This window comes from Urocampus carinirostris, chromosome 15 (genome assembly GCF_059441175.1).
Source record: "Urocampus carinirostris isolate Australia breed hairy pipefish chromosome 15, RoL_Ucar_1.0, whole genome shotgun sequence".
NCBI classification, from domain to species: domain Eukaryota; kingdom Metazoa; phylum Chordata; class Actinopteri; order Syngnathiformes; family Syngnathidae; genus Urocampus; species Urocampus carinirostris.
The window spans coordinates 9,701,648-9,721,562 of record NC_142363.1 but is presented as its reverse complement, the minus strand read 5'-3'; the positions used below and the strand labels follow the sequence as shown (position 1 = coordinate 9,721,562).

General features: G+C 39.7%; 2 protein-coding genes and 2 pseudogenes across 2 annotated transcripts in view; 1 reads left to right on the top strand and 3 right to left on the bottom strand.

Moving 5' to 3' along the window:
• Window positions 1–2,015: 2,015 nt before the first annotated feature.
• Window positions 2,016–2,166, bottom strand: LOC148351502 (U2 spliceosomal RNA; annotated as a pseudogene).
• A 97-nt stretch (window positions 2,167–2,263) lies between these two features.
• On the bottom strand, window positions 2,264–2,357 carry LOC148351501 (small nucleolar RNA U3; annotated as a pseudogene).
• Window positions 2,358–11,726: 9,369 nt separating this feature from the next.
• On the bottom strand, window positions 11,727–18,573 carry LOC148351500 (arginine/serine-rich protein 1-like). Its single transcript, XM_088354509.1, has 5 exons — window positions 18,198–18,573; window positions 16,358–16,896; window positions 15,460–15,626; window positions 13,029–13,103; window positions 11,727–12,072 (listed from the first exon to the last, which is right to left on the bottom strand). The coding sequence occupies exons 2-5, from the start codon at window positions 16,881–16,883 to the stop codon at window positions 11,914–11,916; spliced, it is 927 nt and encodes a 308-aa protein (XP_088210635.1). The 5' UTR covers window positions 16,884–16,896; window positions 18,198–18,573; the 3' UTR covers window positions 11,727–11,913.
• Window positions 18,192–19,915, top strand: part of LOC148351499 (uncharacterized) — a 26,641-nt gene continuing 24,917 nt past the window's right edge. Inside the window, exon 1 of the mRNA XM_088354505.1 lies at window positions 18,192–18,504. The gene's annotated coding sequence lies outside the window, so the exon portion shown is untranslated. The remainder of the gene's footprint in view (window positions 18,505–19,915) is intronic.

The window sequence follows — 19,915 nt, the reverse complement described above, 5'->3', positions numbered from 1 at the left end:
AAGACGAGGCTTTTGTCTCCGAGATTGATAAAGGAATCAAGAATAAATTTAAGTGGTCATGGCTGGAGAAGACTGTCACAGTAAACGTTAAAATCGGCGCAAAGATCAAGGAAGTTACAGAAACTTTGAGCCAGTTCATCGCAAAGTGTGATGTTCCAGGGAAAGCAAAGTGTCTATACTGTGTCGATCTGATCAATTATGGTACGCGAGGTTGTGTGGCACTGATCGATCATGCTAAAATGAATAAGCACAAAGCAAAAATAGCTTGCCGGCGATCAAATTATGCACTCGGATCCGCATTTAAAATCGGCAGCCACCGGTTCAACATTATTGGCCGTTTCAAATCCTTCCACTTCAAATACTAGCAGCAGTCAACCACTGGTTCCCCTGTGTGACAGAAAATCCCAATCTGAGGTATTTATAAATCTATTTATTTATGAAATGATTTTATCTTTTGTGTTTATACAATATTTAGAACAGGATAAACAAAATTTTAAATTTGTTATAAACATGATTAAAATAAATTTTAATCATGATCATGTTCAATATTACAAATGCTTTTAATGTCAATATATTATTATTTTTTTAATTTATATATATATATATATATATATATATATTATATATATACTGTATAATACATGGTTTCTGTTTTGTTGGATTTAATTCATTCTAGTGCAATTTTCACATAGCAAAAAAGATAAATGCTGTTGGCTTCAGAGGGGCTTCACCCCCCCTGAGCCCCCCAACGGGCTCCGCCCTGGACCTGGCCGGGGCCTGCGGCCCTTGGACCCTGGCTATTTCAGCTGAAAATGAAAATCTCCATTCTGATCCCTGCGTATGTGATTGACCTAAAGAGCAATAAAAGCAAAAAATATTGTGTTTTTTTTGGGGGGGGGGGGTGAGAACCAAACCATATAGTCTTACAGGGTTCCCGAGGATCCTTAAAGTCTTAAAAGGCATTACATTTATTCTAAAAATAAGGCCTTATAATTGGCACTGAAATATCTTAAATCCAATTTTCAATAATGATTTATATCTGTTTGAACTGACAAGATTTAGTAACACTTTTTTTTGTATTTTGATTAACTCAGATTATCTCATGATTTACCATTTGATGTTTCATGATTTGATAAAATCTACTAAATAATAATGCCAGAGCCTGTGTCCTCGATAAATATATCAGTTAAATTGTTTTATGCCGCAGAGAAGTGTGTCGAGGCTCATTTTGACCCAATATTCATTCTAAATAATGGTTTCAAAACGAGCTGATGTAAAGTTCTTTAGTTAGAATGTCACAAAATACTGCAAACGTGGATACCAAGGTATTTACCATCAGTGCTCACCCAATCAAAATGCTCAAGCTGCATTGCTAGAGCTGGGATTTTTAAGTTTGTTATGTGGCTTTTCATCATGAAGTGGCTCAAAAAGGAACAATGTTTAACTAGCTTCCATGTAAAGGATTATTGTGTGATTTACAGCTAAAACAAGGTATGTTGGTGACACCTTGACTGCAATCTGTTGTTAAAGTTCTGTTCTATATATATACTGGACCGGGCAGCTGGGGTGTTAAGGTGTAGCCCCACGGTGCAGAGGTTCAGGGTTCAAGTCCAGCTACCGCAGCCTCCCTGTGCAGAGTTTGCATGTTCTCCTATTGCCTGCATGGGTTTCCTCGGGCCCATTCCAAAACATGCATGTCAGTTTAATTGGCCTGTCCAAATTGTCCCTAGGTGTGAATGAGCGAGCGAGTTGTCTGTCCCTGTGTGCCCTGCGACTGGCTGGCAACCAGTTCAGGGTGTCCCCTGCCTACTGCCCGAAGATGGCTGGGATGGCCTCCAGCACCCCCGCGAACCTACTGGGGATTTTTAAGGGTTATTGTTCTATCTTCGTTATTCATTAGCCATTATTCGTTATCGGTCAGTTCATAATACGCTACAAAGCCAAGGCGCCGGGACACTTACTCTCAGCCAAAAGGCCGAGCTAAGGTCCTAGCCCCAAAGCCTAGCTGCGATCATTGCGCATGCACCGCTCCCGGAAGTACTGCAGTACCGGGCAGATGCGTGGAGTGGACAGAGTAAGCTCTTATTCCATCTCCGGGTTGCAAAAATAATAATAATAATTTCCTTTGTATTGTCATTCTTTGTAACAATGTACACAGAACGAAATGTCGATACACCTGACCCGTTGTAGCGAGTCGATGCAGCCGCAGCCAACAGCGGGCGCCGCCATTATACCAATTAGGTATGTCTCGGCCGAGGCGCGAACCAGCGACCTCCCAGTCTCAAAGCGGGCACACTACCATCTAGGCTACTGAGAAAGTCAAGAACTATAGAAATGATCCCTGAGAGTATAGTCTTTGTAACCTCAAAGATTTTTTTTTTGGTTTGAACAAATTTATTGACACTAAAAACAGAAAACAATCATGACAATCTCAACAGCAATTAAGCACATTCACAATATTATATTCCAATATTACGTTTTTAACAGCAAACACAAAGTGAGGTTTGAACAAACCTTCTCGAAAATCAAACATATTCACAATTTCATTATATAACATCTTTGTTAGTGTCAATAGATCCGTCCAGGCCAAAGTCGATTGTCCTCGGTCTGAACAAATCCACCGACACCAACAGCAGCAAAACACAGCCATCAAGCATATTCACAATTTTTTTATATTTGACAATATGACGTGACGATATGACGTTTTAACATTTTTTCCTGACATTTTCAACATCAATTAAACAATTTCAGAGTTATTTTCTTTTAACAGTAGTTAACCAGCGTGTAAAAGGCAATACTATTGTGCAAGGGCATAGCTCTGCCATCCCACCCTCCCAAGCAGCACTCTTCCAGTCCTCTGTGTGGGTCCTTTCCCTTCTGCGTGGGTCCTCTCCCTTCTGGGTTCCACAACCCAGGCCGTTGCTGCCGGGACTCCCACAGTGTAGCTCCGGCTCCCCCCTCCGGGTGGGTGCAGACGAGTCTTCTTTATGGCTGCGTCCTAGGCCCGCCGCTCGCAGATTGTATGGTATCTGCAGCCATTTGGAGCACAGCCACGGGGGGGATCTGCCTGCACCTCCATACCAGCAGGTTTCTGGAGGTCCAGATGGCGTCCTTGATGGCGGCGAGAGTGAGCCAGTCCCTGGCAAAGTCGTTCCGATGCCTCCTCGACCGACTCACCCCGTAAAGCACGTACTGTGCATCAGGGACCTCTCCTGCTGGCAAGTCCGGGAACTTTCCTAGTTGTTCGGCCATTGTCCACAAGACCTTGGCAGCGCTGCACTCACAAAAAAGGTGCCTCACCGACTCCTGGGCGCCACAGCCAGGTCGAGGGCACGTCGAAGTCGCTGACATTCCTCGGTGGTGCATTACAGCTCTGACTGGGAGAACTTCATGAGCCACCATCCATGACAAGTCTCGTAGTCTGTTTGGGAGGGCAGGATGATTGACGTTGCTCCAAACCGTTGTGGATTCGCCAAACGCAAGCCCCCGCACAGGGCTTACTGTAGCTCGCTCTTGCACAATAGCAATAAGGGCCCTGTGGTTTTGTAAAGTGTGACATTCTTGTGTTTCCAAATCAAACTTCTTCAAAAAATCCCGAATAAAGAGATGTGTTGGTGGCAAGTTAAACGAAACTGGAATCAAACGATTGTCTGGTACAAGCTTCAGCTTCCGCAAATATGAGCCCATCCAAAAACGGGTCATTGCTTGACTTTTCGGGTTGTTGGGTGGGCCCACAGCGTTTTGGAAGTGGAGAGAGACATATTTGCTTCCCAGGAAAAGCTGGAGGTCAGGCACTCCTTTCCCCCCTTTTTCCTTTTTCTTTTTCATTGTATCTCTTTTTATCCTTTCCCACTTTGAGCCCCAGACAAAGCGAAAGATGGCTCGGTCCAGTTGTAACAGCACGTTTCTTTTAGGCATAAAAATTAAACTGATTGACAAAAGCATTGGGAGGATGATCGCTTTGATGATTAGGACCTTCCCCTCTATTGTCAGTTTTCTTAGTGACCAAAAAACAAGTTTTTGCTTAACTTTCCTTGTCACGTCATCCCAGTTGGTCTCGCCTCCTCCATCCGCATTGAATTTTATCCCTAGGATTTTCTGGTCTGTCTTTAACACCGTCAGCGGGAGTCCTGCCTTTTCTGTCTCTTTCCACATTCCATAAAACTTCACTTGTGATTTTTCTCTATTTAGCCTTGACCCAGACGCCCTCCCAAAATGGTCAGTCAAGTCAAGGGCTCTTTCAACAGATGCGCGGTCAGTACACAAAATATTAAAATCATCCATGTACAAAACACACTTGGTAATTTGTCCCCCACTTCCTGGGATATTGATGCCTTCGACAAATCTATCTTTTCTTAACATTTGTGCCAAAGGTTCAATGCAAAGAACATAGAGAAGGGGAGACATAGGGCAACCTTGACGTACACCGCAGTTGATCTCGATTGCTTCCGATAAATTCCCGTTAATCATGAATTTGCTGTAGATGTCTCGGTATAGCAGTCCTACCCAATTGATGTATTTTTGGGGAAAACCACATTTTTGCAATACCCTGAAGAGGTATTGGTGCGAGACTCGATCAAAGGCTTTTTCAAAGTCTAGGTTTAGGACCGCTAGTTGCATGTTTCTGTCTCTTGCATAACAAATAGTGTCACGGATCAGCATGAGACTGTCGCTGATCTTCCCTCCCACAATGGCACAGGTTTGGTCTGGATCAACCAAGTCTCCCAAGACAACAGACATTCGTGTTGCTAGAAGCTTGCTGAAAATTTTACAGTCCACGTTTAAAAGCGTTATGGGTCGCCAGTTTTTTAAGTCAATTTTGTCTCCTTTTTTGTGCAATAGAGTAACTATCCCGATTCTGAAACTGTCTGGCATATGGTCTCGACTGGAAAATTCGTTAAAAACAGTTAACAGATCTGGTGCTAAAATATCCCAAAAAGTCCGGTAAAATTCGAGGTTGAGTCCGTCCTCCCCGGGTGATTTGCCTTTTTTCATAGTCTTTATGCAATCATTCAGTTGGTCTTGGGTAAAGTCCGATGTTAAAAAGGGGCCTTGACGCACTGATCTTGAAATATGATCTAATACATGCCCCATTTCATTCTCATATGTTTCTTTCTTTTCAAATAATTTTTTGTAGTAGTCTTCGACCAATCTGGTTATTTCACTACTTTCCTTTGTTATTTGCCCGTTTTCGTCTTGAAGTTTAAAAATCCCCTAATTTTTGCCCATAATTTTTTTTAAAAAGTAGCGTGTACATTTTTCCCCTTCTTCTATTTCTCTTTCTCTGCTTCTTATTATGATGCCTTTGCTCTTTATTTCCGCCAAAGCGTTTAGTTCTTGTTTGGTCTCTTTGATTTCATCATTAAAGTCCATCCCCTTTTCTGTTAGGATGAAATAGCGTTGGAGTCTTCTTTGTAGTCCCGACATGCGTTTCATCTCTTTGAGTTTCTTGTTTTTCCCTGCATTTTTAAAAAAGGTCTGTGTTCGTTTCTTTGTCATTTCCCACCATTGTGCTTGTGAATCATACGAGTCTTGAAGGGTCTGCCAGTCTTTGTACAGCTCCCTGTATTGTGCGGCTAGAGCCTCATCCTCCAGCAGGGAGCAGTTTAACTTCCACAAACCCTTCCCAACAGTCATACCTGAAGGAAATGAGAAAGAGCAGGACAGTAGCAAGTGATCCGAAAAAAAAAACTGGAATTAATCTTGCATCACTCTGTGCTAAACCCCTCGTAAATATGTAGTCTATTCGAGAGGCTCTGGCATTGTCACTACTGAACCAGGTGAAGCCCTCCTCTCCTGGATGTATGGATTTGAAACAGTCCACCAGTTTAAATGTCCGGCACATGTCTTGTAATAAAGTTGATGTTTTATCTACTTTAAACTCCTCATCGTTCCTCTTTCTATCCTTCCTACTTAGGATGCAATTAAAATCTCCTCCCACGATTAGTGGTTGATGGCCTAGCATATGCGACTGGATGTCCTCTAAAAGTTCGTACCTGAGTTGTCTGTCGGCATGGCCGTATATGTTAATGAGGTTAAAATCATTCCCTATATAAGAAAGTCTTGCTAAGATTGCGCGTCCGTCTCTCATCACAGTACTCCCCTTTATGATGAGTTGAGGGTTGTTTATTAAAATGGCTACCCCATCGTTACGGTTTTCATTCGAGCCACTCCATAATGACGGATATGGCCAAATCTCTTCCCACTGTTTATAATTTTTTAGAAAGGGGATGCAGCATTCCTGTAGTAAAAACACATCTGTTCTGATAGTTTTTAAGATCGATAAAACACTGTGAGCCTTAACCTTTGATCTCACACTTCTCACATTGATAGTAGAGAATGTAATGTTCATAATAGTTGTTAAAGTATTTAAACTAGTTAGGCAAAACCGGGGGATCTGAGTCCATTCTTTGGTGATCATCGAGATCATCGAGAGTGTCACCTGTGTCAGACACATCACTTAAGAGTAGTACCTCATTTTGAGACTCACCGGGGAAAACTCTGGGACCCTCTGACTCTCTGTCTGTGGTTCCAGGTCTTCCCCTTTTTTCTGGGTTAGGGGGTGAGCCAGAGGACCTATCAAGGGGTCTCTTACTTCCTTGCCCACTAAGGGTCAGATTTTTTCCCTCCCCGACTTCCTCCGTCTCAACTTCATACAGTTCCCTTGTGGGCTTATTCACCGGCAATCGGCTTTCTTCTAAATCTCTTATCTTTGTTTCTGGTTTTTTCACCACTCCCAATTTTGTCTTACTTTTACTCCTCTTTCCAGTGCCCGTATGGGTTTTTGGAGAGTCATTCGCCTTTTCGATTTGTTTGTCTTCTCCAAATCCCGGCAATGGCGTAGCAAACAAATTTGCTAATTTGAACTCTCTTCCAGGCCCTTCCTGATTAATATGTGTTTTCGGAGTGGCAGTTGCTTTTTCTATTCGTTTGTCATGTCCAAATTCAGGTATTTTATGAGAAATCGAATTAGAATTTCCAGGTTCTTCCTGTTTCAATTTTGATTCTCTGGTCTCTGCTCCAGGGGTTTTGGTAGGTACATCTGTTTTTTCAATTTGTTTGTCTTGTCCAATTTCTTTGTGCATTTCTTGATCAATTTCATTGGGTATTTCCATAACTTTATTCATTTCCTGTTCATCTTCATTGGGTATTTCTATAACTTCATTAATTTCTTGTTCATTTTCATTTTGTATTTCCATGACTTTATTAATTTCATTGTCTTTGTTATCTTTATTCACTTCATTGTCTTTGTGACATTTATTCATTTCATTATCTATGTTGTCTGACATCATTTCATTGTCTTTGTTGTCTTTGTTAACTGCCTTCCTAGTTTTCAATTTGTTAGCAAACGAATTCGGGCAGTTTCTAAAGAGGTGATTCGTTTCTCCACAGAGATTGCATTTTCTGCTATTGCTACATTCCTCAAAGGAATGTCCAATTGTTCTGCACTTTCCACAAAAAATTCGATCACATACCTCAGCCAGATGCCCATGCTCACCACATTTGCGACAGAGTTTCGGTTGCCCTTGATAGTGGATAAAGCCACGGTTTTCCCCCAGGAATATAGTCGACGGAATTTGTTTCAGTCCCTGAAAGCCCTGAGGATCTTGCCGTAGTTGGACTGGTACCCTCCAGGCACCATTCCAATAGCCTTTCTCACACCTCACCTTCATAGCCTGGCCTTTTACTGAGCAGTATCTACTCAACCAATAACAGACGTCATCAGCACTGATTATTTCACTAAACATTCTAACAACGACAATCTTGTTAGCATTATCAGTCAGCTTCTCCACTGTAAATCCTGAAAACTGGGACCTCACTCCCTCAAAGCGATTCCAAAACTCTTGATAAAGAGCTGCCGTTTCAAAACTCACATCAAAGCCTTTGCCAGAAGTCATTTTTATGACAGCATGTACCTCTTCCTTTTTAAACTTCAGAATCTTTTCAACAAACTTGTTAATAAAATCCGTCCTTGACATTCCCTCCGAAATTGCCACAACATCTTTGAGCAAGAATCTCACGCAGTTACGTCTCCGCCCGCCGGTATAATGCCCGGCCATGGCAGGACTCGGCTGCTTTACTTCTAACTATGTTAAAATGGTTAGAATTGTAAAATTAATAATTAACAATACTCTTAAAACCGACGCCAATGACAGTATAAACGCATAGAACGAGCAGTGCTAACCTGATGCGTCCAATATGTTTTAACCTCAAAGATGAGGATAAGCGGTGCAGATAGTGGATGGATGAATAAATTATGTATTTTTTCTTATTCAATTCATATTTTTTAATGAAGTCTTTTTTACCACGAGGCAGTGGTAAATAACACTAAGTCCCTGTAAGAATTTATTGGGATGGTATTGTTGCTCGAGTTTTAATGGAATCACGAACATTTCATAGTTCAAACTTGTAAAAAAAATAGCATTTCGAAACGACATTTTAGTTAGCACGCAGTATTATTGAAATATTAATATTTTGTATTACGTAATAGTAATGGGAACGCTCAGTAAACATGGTGAGGCGGAAATTCGCATATGAGAAAACAGCGACGCTCTGTGGACAAGATTTGTATTACAACAAAGTCACAGGCGATGCGACATTATTCGATTTCCAGGTATCAAGCAGACTGGTCTTTATACTGGTCAGCCTTGTACTTATCCATGTCCTATTCACCGTACAGTATACACATAATTGTTTCACTTTTGAGTACAATTGGGAATTTCTGGGATGTGTATCAAAAGGTGATGCAAAGCACTAGTTCACACTTGTAAAACCTGTCACTTTAACGCCGGTTTAAAATGAGGTGCGTCATTTGAAAACTTAAGCCTGCAATCACGACTTTAGGCCAGGAGATAGCAGCAGAGTAACTCGTGTTTTGCGTTTATTTCCTAGACACACTTAAAACTTCTTCCTCTTTTGGGGTTTTTTTCCCGCACCAAACTGATAAAAGCCGAACAAAAGCAGATATGTGCAATGGAAGATTGTTAAGATTTGTCAATTTTATAGCGCTCTTACTAGTGAAATTGCGGTAAGACGTTTTCTGTTGAGTGACGTCATTACGCACGCACCACATTTTCGTTTTGCTGATTGTTGATTGCCATGTTGGATTGGATGGAGCCGTGTTCTTGTTTGCTTGCTGTTAAGAATATTGTTAATGGCTAGGCTAAACCACAATGTCCTGCTTATCTTCTCACGCATGAGGAAACTGCACACTGTCATATCCTTAAAGATAAAGCATAAGGGCTCTTTAAACTCAGCTGGGCATTAACACATCCTTAATATATACACTAATTTTACTTTTTAAGGACTTCACAAACTACACATCCCATCTTTAATGGTAAGCGTGTTTTACTGAGAAGCGCCGGGTGGTAAAAAAAAAATAGGCAAAAACACACAATGGATAAACAAAATATGTCTACTTCTCCTAGGTGAGATTCATGCTCTGTAAAATTAGGGCAATTTTCTCGACCCTCAAGTATTTAAAAATGTATTTTTTATGATAGGTCATTTTTTTTTTCTAATGGTAATCAATCATTTTTAATCGAGGTTTATTTTACCACTAGGAGACGCTAAATATCACACAATGTCTTCCTATTATGTCCATTTAATATTAATGCGGTTCGCACAAGTATTAGGATACCCTTGCTATGCGGTCAGGCAGTGGTCAGGTCATGTTTATTTGTGACGCCCTTAATCACAAGGGCTTCACAGACCAGATTATTGCAAGGCAAAGACTATTGTCACACCATCCCCTGATCTGAAACCAACATGAGGGCAAGGAAAAACTCAAAAACCTCAACATGAGGAAACCTTGAGAAGGGACTGCAGATGAGGTCATCCCCCTTCCAGGATGACCAGGCTGCAATGGATGTTGCAATAACAAATAATAGGTAGTCAGACACAAGATGAAGATTTCATTTATTTCACTCAAAAAAAACAACAAAGTCACTTCACTTTTGCTGCTTCTTTTTACTTTTCAACAGAAAGAAAAAGAAGAGACAATGTTAAGAAAAAATAGATTTAACTGTGCCACTTGTCCTCAATAAGGGTGCTAGACCCCATCCCAGCCACCTTGAAGCATTGGGGAGGGGACATGCTTAACTGGTTATACAACCTTTTACCCAAGATACATTCAAAGAAGATGAAAATTCAAGCTAACTATAGAGGGAAGATAGACAAAATTAGAGAAAACCTGTAGGCTGAGGAGATGAGATTCTTCAACTGCGCAACTCCAAGAGCTTGACAATTTTGGTACCAGATACCAGGAAATGAAAGACCTTCAGAGTATCTTGCTTTGTTTAACCAAGATAAAAGAGATTGTCATCCTAAAACAAGATCCTGAACTGAGAGGTAAATCGGTCTACATTTACGAAAACCCGACGAGAAAAAATGTGAAATTTGGACGCGATTCACTAGCAAATGTGTTCACTGTAGCTCACAAAATAAAGGAGTTCCTCCTGGACTGTTTTAGACGTGGTACCTGAAAAGTCAGTGTACACACGTTTTTTTTCTTCTAGGGTTTGAGTCATTTTCAAATAACAAGGGTTCATACTCCACCTTTTTAATGCCCAAATGCAAGCATTTTAAGGATTTTCAAAGCATCGCCCACTCTACTACGATTGAGAGAAAATCCGATATGAATCATGCGATTAGCAGATCCACAGGTATATCTCCGATGACCATATGCCTGTGTATTTATCCAGAACGTAGTTCTTGAGTAAACATGAATATTTGCGAATCTGAACAATGCTTGTAGATAATTTTTTAAACTAAGTTCTCTCGATATAAGTGTTAGGTGAAATGATGGTAAAATGTGTAGCTAACTGTTAATTCTCAGTAGCAGAAAGTTCTTCCTATTACAATTTACCCCAGGAAAACGCTTCCTTTATTTGCAAGGCCCATACGAGTACATAATCAATTCCTAATCCTTATTTCTGTGTCCGGTTCAGTTGTTGAGGGAAATGTTGCTTCATAGGACACGACCAGACAAACTTAATTAGCTGCCATTGATCTCGAGGAGAGAAATGCAGCGGCAAAGGAAAACCACCTGAGCATTTTTAAGCTGACACAGCAACAATTACAAGAATTTACATACACTTCACCTGAAATTCAAGCAGTTTTAAATCCTTGATTACATTTCAAGCATTAAAGAATTCCAGGTACTCGTACGAACCAGGAATAACAGACCAATTATCCCATTTAAATAATACTCAGGGATCAGAATGGAGATTTTCATTTTCAGCTGAAATAGCCAGCATCCAGGAATAAACCAGGGCGGAGCCCCCCCCACCACCGCCGCCACTCCCCCCCCCCCCAAAAAAAAAACCTGGGTTTTAGGCAATTTACTTGTCCAAAACCATGCTTATATTTATCATTTAAGTAACATTTTTAGAAGATTAAAATAATTTGCCCACATAACTGATTTTTTTTTGTAAATACTGCAAGATAAGTTCAAATGCAGTTCAGTCCCTGCAGCTTGTGCGACAATGCGGCCAATTTTTCTAACGGCCGCCAGGGTGCGCCAGAGCAATAAAGGAAAGAGTGAGACAGTCGGATTTTGAATTAGTTTGCTACGCAAGAGAAAAAGTGAAAAAGTCGGAATGCCTTTGCGGTTCAAAAACAGCGGAAATCCGCGGATCCGCGGAAAATTCTGATCCCTGAATACTGTTCATCACCAAGTGAAAAAAATTACAAATGAAAAAATTTTTGAAAAGAAAAGACGGTGGTTTCCTTTTAATCAACATACTTTATTTGAATGTCAAATACACAGAACATGGGGAGAGAAATAATCCCACCTGACTGATATCTCCACTTCCTCCATTTCAAATCATCTGGAAAAAAGGTCACGATGAGATGACTGAACGTATATGTACAAGATATTTACAGTGGCCTTTTGGTTGTCGGGCAACCATCCTAATGGGACTTGTTGCGCCCGTGTCTGTGTGCCCTGGCCGACCTGCCGGACATGACTGGGACCCAGTGGCCGTAAGGCTTGCTGCTGTCATAGGGCTCCACTGTGGCCGTTACCTTTGGAGAAGATTGAGCCACCGCGCTTGGTTTTGCCACGCTATTCTGTAGGGAGAATACACAAAAGTGGGGGGGGGGGGGGGAAGATTAACACTTCGTTTTCTTATAACAATAGCAGCGTTGGGACGAAAGCACTACAAGAACTACATTTGTAATTGCTCTATTTTAGTCATCAGAACTGGCTTAATCTGAGGATCACCCAAGGCTATAGTGCAGCTGTACATAAGAGAAGCCCCCTAATTCCGTTGTACTTTTGTATAACGACAATAAAGACTATTGAAAGGGGTGAGTTCATGGAACACAATTACTATTCACAGTTTTGTAAACAACTGTCGTTACTACACTGCATATTAAATGCATGTCGTAAATTTTGTATCTTAAGACTGCTGGATGAGAGACGAAAGCATGACCAACTTGTGTGCCGAGGTGCCTAAAATGTTTGGGTGCGTCATGGCCCAAAAATGTTTGTGTGCGTTTTTTGCTACTTTTTCCCCTTTTTATTTTATTTGTTATTCTATGCGTTTGTCTTGCTGTCGGTCATCCCTTTTGAGGGATGTGACCAAGGTAGATAGATAGAAGATTGCTGAATAGATAAACATTACTTATGCCAAAAACAACCCTCATTTCCTTAAAGGTGGGTTTGTTTATACATACAAAGCACAACAACTGAATACAGCCTGTTTTAGAACTGTGAAATAAAATGCTGAAATCCGGGGTTTGGATTATATACGCGCATGTTTGCCTTCAATGAGAGTGTATAGGGCATTTTGTAACAAGAGAGTAATTTACTGAGAAAAGCGCTACTTTTTGGTGTCATTAATCTTGGAGGTAACTGAATTAGATTTCAAATGAAGTAAATACTTTTAAGTAACGCTTAATTGCTTCACTGACATGCTCAGGATTTAAATAAATGATGAAATAGAAAATACACTTCCCTCTTTTAAAAATGTAATTTCACTAATCAAAAGGTTCAAAGTCAAAACTCAAATGTGGTCACTTACTTTGATGCTGAAAGTGATGGGTTTCGTTTTTGCCGCCGTCATAGGGCAGGTGATATCGAGCTCCCCCTCGTTGTTCTGTTTCGAAAAAACAATAGCACAACCAGTAAGACTTGAGTAGAAGGGGCGCCAAACTTCTCTTTCTGCTCTTACTTCATTGACTCAATCTAGCTTCTGACAATACTTTAAAAGTTAGCACATGAAAGCACATGCACATCAAGTCTCACTGTTTTTACAACCATTTCCTGGGCAGACGCCTCATGTACCAACTTATCTTTGGCATACGGAGACGACTTCTTCATCTGGTACTAGTTCTCTCGACAGGAATTGTCATTATAAAGCACGTGCTCTTGCTCCGTCAGCAAGCCGTGGGTCCCGCTAAATAACGATGACCCATTTCAACTGCAAACCATAGATACATTTGTCATGTCAACACAATGCGGCCTGGAAAACGCAGCATATCTCCTGGAATTTGCTTGGTTATATGTGTATAGTTATGTGCGCTTTAATTTACATGTGTGCCATTCAAAGTACAAAATAGACAACGTAGTGTGTGCAGGACAAGAATCGTTTTTCAACCTTTCCCGCAAACTTATTGTTGTCACCCGAGTCACATGACAGCCTTTAATTCCCAGGTGCCGGTGAGTGCAGACCACTGTCATGTTATCTATGAAGACAGGAATAAATACAGAAAGTATGTGCATTCCCTCAAGGTTCCATAGGGTCAAGATAGAAAAATTGACATCACAAACAGGATTCTGAATACAATGCCTAAGAATTGTGTTTCCTTACACATCTCAAAGAGGACAGTTGTAGGGCTGCAACAACGAATTGGTAAAAAACGATTAAGTGTTTACAACGAATTTCATTAGCAACCGGTTGTGTCACGCGATTTATGCACTACTCAGCACATTGATTCAACGTAACTGACTGCATTGAACTTTGTCGGGATGACGAGGGGAAATGCGTATAGTACTACGACTCTAAACAAAATTTTGTTATGCAATGTCTGGCAACAGCTATAGTAGCACTTTGGTCAGAAAGGGGGTGCCTTGAGACTGTTACATTAAAAAAAATACCTTGATGTAAAACATTCATTTGCGCGATATTTTTATTCATTGTTGAGCTATTTTACAAACACTTTTATTGTTTAATCTTACAGAATGATCTTATGTTTAGTGCACTGGTTTTCTATCCAACCAAAACTCCAATATTTGAGTAAAAAAGATCGATTTATCAAAAAAAAAAAATAAGCGACCGGTTCATCAATTGTTTAAAAAAAAAATCGTTAGTTGCAGCCCTAGATGATGGTTGCTTATGATTTGCATTTTAATTTGGTGTATCCAATAGAAAATCAATCACTATTTACTCACACTTTATACATTAACTGCTGATCAAACAGCTCATTTTCTACCCCTGTGGCAATACATAAAGCCAATTTACTCAAGTTTTAAGGCCATGTTCACACTGTAGGTGTTAGGAGAGGGTTTCAAAAATTGATGGTACAAAAACGATGTTACACCCATATCTTTCTTGAGCAAAATGAATACAATTGGCTTCCACCGCAGTGTTACACAGGGCTATGCTAGCCACTAGCCTACGCCATGCTAATGGTTCACATCCAAAGGAATCCATGATCCACTTTTTCTTATCATCAAATGGGATCGCATGTCAAGTGATAGAGCAGTCACGGGGAGCATCGATCTCCACAGGATGCGCTGCATTAAACTTGGGGTTGTTTTCATAGAGAGTTATTATAGCTAATATGGTAGTAGTATTAAAATATAGTTGTTTGTTCAGCCCTTAGAAACTTCTTGCGATAAAGGGCCATACAAATAAACATGACTTGACTTAGATTTTCTAAAAGGCTTATTAATTCATATGATTTTTATTGGACGCAACACGCTTGTTAAAGCAATGGATTTGGGTAAAAAGTAAACTAAAACATAAATAATAAACGAAGTATGGGGGGGCTTGGTAAATTACAGGTAACATATCATGTGGCTCTTGTATTCTTAAACTTTATGAATACGACCTTAGATGGGCGCTTCTCATCGATTATGTTATTTCCATCATTTAAAAATCTTATTTTTTTTTATCCTCGAGTGCATGCATTTAAGATAAAAGCATCTTTGCATTAAACATGTTTGACAGAATTTAATGAGCACCGAGTTCTCTATATATGTTCTTATTGTATTATGCCCTGTGCATCGAGGTGTGGATTCTATCTCCAGGCTTACAAAGCCACAGGTTAGTCAATGGAATAAAATTTTCTATAAATTGGAATTTAAATTGCACGTGGGTTGGGGGGGTGGTGTAAATAAGGACAGGAAATAGCCTAAGGCCTGCAGTGTGAACTGTCCTGTTAATAACCGCGACATAATGCCCTGACCAATCACAATCAAGTACTACACTTAATGGAGCTGACACCCACCTCTGGCGAAGTCTTTTGCGGGTTTGGGCTCACCCCAGGTAGCTCATACTGAGGCTTCTCCCCTTGTTCAAGTAAGATGGGTTTAACACTTTCTGGAAGTGGCAAATTCTCCACACCAAACAGCTTCATGGCATTGGCTTTTGCAGCTTGCAGAAGTTCCCTTTTATCTAAGGGGAGAGAAAAAGAAAAACGTGGATTTGTAGGTATGTTAAGTATTTTCCGCACTATAAGGAACACCATCCCGAAAATAGTATTTTGCCTTAAGGCATATGAAATTGAGACTACAGCAAGAGCAGCATATGTACAGAATCATGTACGATTGGTCAATAAGTGTCGCAGACCACAATCGCCTATCATATGCAATCGAACCTGAGTTGTGGCGATGAGAGCACCAACTACCACAAGGCCACCAGTGATACAGATGACATATGAAAAGGAGATAAATCTCATAACACTATTTTTACTCACAGTGCCAGAAGCACAGATTTACATAGTGAATTTTGTTCTCCACTCAAATTGGTCTAACGGTTTATCCACTCATTCAAACATGTGCATCAATAACGGTGTGCGAGTTTGTTTAGTATTTTATTCAAAGACTACTTTCAACATTCTCTAACATTCGTTGGTGAAGTGGAGAGAATGTTAAACCAATCAGAATGCACAATTTCACATTATCATGTAGCTTGTATCATTGGTAGTCTAAGGATTAAGACTCAATCCTCTGATTCCTGTTGCATAAAATTTTTCGTGATTTTGGTCAGCGTTCTTTCTCAATTGATCAATCATTATTAAAAAACACAGTTGAATTTAGGTGCACCCTATAGCCTGGAAAATATGGTAGTCTGTAACATGGTTAACAGGATGGAGGCATTCAAGAAAGTTTGCTTGCTTAAATTACCTTCCAAGCTCAAACTGATGGAACTTCCTGAGGACCTTGAGGGGCTTCTATATGACCTGTATGGTGATCTGGGAAATCTGTTAAAACCATAGCGAGCCTGGTTGTATCTTCTTCCAGCAAATGAAGACCTTGAGCGAGACCTGGAGCGAGACCTGGAACTTGAGCATCGACGTTTCCCATGATACCTGTCCCGCGATGGTGAGCGGCTGTAGGATTTAGAGTGCGCTCTGTGGCGGTGTGCTGTATGGCGGTGGCCCCGGCTGTATCTTCGATGGCTGCGACAGTGGGAATGCCTGTTGCAGCGAGGATGAGAGCGGGACCTGGAACGCGAGGAAGAACCACTACTAGATGATGAACGATGACTGATGGATGATGAGCGCTCGCTGTCGCTGCTATAAGATGACGAAGGACTGCTCTCATTACTATTCCTAGAGTGTGATGGGCTTTGTTGATCAAAAATCCCCCGAGGGCCATCACGCTTGTGAGAACGAGCCATTGCCCGGCGAGAGTTTTCTTCCTTGGTCATTGTCTTGTACAAACTGAAATTAAAATCAAAACACGTTTCAGAAGAAATAATCTCCATTGGCACAAAGTTTTATAATAGATATATCAAATATGGAAAATAATAACATTAAAACACAGTAATGATAATAGAAAATGGATCAAGATGATTTAATAGTTTGAAAAATTATATGTATATTTAGTCTATATATTTTAACATTCTTGGATCATATGTCTCTCTTTTAAGTCCATTACATGTCTATTCTGGAGTGACATGTCTAATTGAGTTGTATTCAACTAGTATGCAATCTTGTCAGCATCTCCTGTTAACAATTTTAACAGCAACTGTTATCGCACAAAACTGAAATGACATACCCTGTGGCTTATTTAGGGTTTTGTTACTGCGATGTTATCATTGCAGTTCTTTCATTGCATTGTCAGGATCCACTATTATTTTCATTGCACTAAGTAAGAGCAGTCTCCAAGCACTACCTTTCAAATAGTTTTGGCTGTTTATCCTGGCTATCTTTAATCCCTTAAATTGTTATTACATGTTTACCCTGGAGAGCAATAGGTCGGTGCATGCAATGTTCCACAACGTTGACATCCATGAACCTTTACCCTCCCTTGTGCTATCGCTTAGATTTGCCCATTCCACAACACGAGTAAGACAAATTCAACCCATTTCAATAAAATATGTTTCACAACGTTCATATCAATGACTACAGAGACAATTCAATTACAATTGTGAACATTTTGCTGGAAAATAAATTCAGTTAATCATACCAATTTGCAATCCTATCCCTTCCTGTATGACTGAGTGAGAAAGTTATAGGAAAGTAAAGTTGTGGTTTTTAAAATGTAGGTTCTCATAAATCTGTTAACGTTTTTCAAAAAAAATGCACACACTTTTAGGGGTCGCTCTAAAGTCCATTATTTTTTTACCGCGACGGTGTCGGACTGTTCGGCTAAAAAATCCCAAAACAATAAATAATCCACACGAAACACGCCCACACCACTAAAATCTAATAAAAAATGTAATACGTATATGTTTGATGAAGTAGCGCGAAAATAAACTATTTGTTCAGTCCTCAAGGGCAACATGGCGTCGTTGCGTAACAAAGGCCTTCTAGAAAATTCCGTGTTATGTAAGCTAGCTTTAGCTGTAGCTCAAATGTGGAAACGTTTACTCGGTCCAGATTCGGTTTTGGCCATTTTGGAAATAACGTAATAAGAAAATAATGTTAATAAAAATATACATATACATACATGCAACACAATGATATTCAATTATCTAGAAACACGAATTAAAATAGCTTAAGTTTTTGGAGAGCCTTACCGTTAAACCTGCCGCTTCAGTTGAAAAGTAACCGTATCCGACGACAGTAACACGTTACTGATATTGTTGTTGTGTTTTAAAATAACTTTGTAGTTTTAAATGAAGTGTTTAAAAAGAAAATAGGAACCTAACGCTGAGTCGCCTTTCCGTTGGGTTGCTGTTGATCGAATGAACTCAAGCGGGGGAAAGCAACCGCCTTACCCCAAGCTTCTGGAAAGTTCCAGTCATGGCGTGTCGTTCGCGGATAAAACGGCTTTATGAGACAGCTTTTGGAAGTGATGAATGGGAGTCGGTGTTCTGCTAAAAGGTACTACCGTAGGCTAATCTGTCAGCAAATTTTGTTTTCTTTAGAATAAAGTAAAACCAGATACACCTAAACGCTTACCTATTGCAAACAGATTTTTTACTCATGACGTAAAACGAGGGGCCGTGTCATTCATACATACAGTGCGTGATTACCGTCAACAAACGCCATGCTAAAAAGCTACCACACAAAAACAGACCAGGCTTAGACGCTACGTTATAAAACAGTATTTTGAAGCAGTAAGAGAGTCCAATAAGACTAAATTCAAAACGACAATATTAAGAACTCTCGTTTCTTTTTTCCTCGCTTTTTATTTATTTTGTCTTGCTTTTCTTAATTTTTCGTTTTATAAAAATATATATTTTCGTTTCATTTTCCCAAGCTTTTCTATTCCTATTTCTTGTTCTTTCATTGTCTCTCTTTTTTCCTATATTCTTTTATTTCATTCTTTGTTTGTTTCGCTTTTTAATAGCCTTTTTCTTCCTTTTCGTTGTTTTTTTCTCGTTTTTTCCCTATTTTTTCGGTTATATTATCTACTTCTTTTGTTTCTTTTTTCCTAGCGTCCTTCTTATTGTCTGTGTTTTACCTGTGTTAGTTTATCTTTCTATTGTTTGGTTTCTTTTTTTCATAGCATTCTACATTTTTTCTTGCTTTTTCCTCCTCCTTCTCACATTAAATTTATTTTTCCCCCGTTTTAGCCTTCCACTTTTTTTCTTGCTTTTTTCTCTTTTGTTTCTTTTCTCCCTGACATTTTACTACTTTTGTCTTTCTTTTTCATCATTCCGTCTTTTGTGTGTTTTTTAAAATATTTCTTTTACATTTACTAGACACTGAGGGCCGAGAGAAATGCAATTTCTATGCTCTGTTTATGCTGCAGAATTGACAATAAATCTGACTTGTTTCCCTTTTTTTTAAACTTTTATTCTACTTTTTCTCATTTTTTTTCATTTTCCTTTTTGTTTCTTTCCTACATTTCACCTATATTTTTTGGGGCTTTTTTCCCCTTTCCCTCTCTCTCTCTGTTTTATTTTCTTTCTTATTTTGTTTCTTTCTTCCCTAGCTTATTTTCTCATGTTCTCCCATTTTCCCCTTTATTAAAATAATGTCTCATTTCTTCCTCTAGCTTTTTACTACTTTTTCTGGCTTTTTCATTTATTCTTTCTATTTTTCCGCCTTTTTATTTATTTTTTCTTCTTTTTAACATTTTTTATCTTTTAATGCTTTGTTTCCCCCCTTTTCGAGTACGTTTGAGTATCGTGTGGCATAATAGATAGTAGTATATAAATTAAAGCATCAAAATCAATCCAATTAACCGTTGGGAGTCTTTTTAGTGAGCCGAGCAAAAAGAGCCGATTCTCTAAAAAGAGACGGAATTTCTATCACTAGAACGCGACTGTGACGTGTGAACCAATAA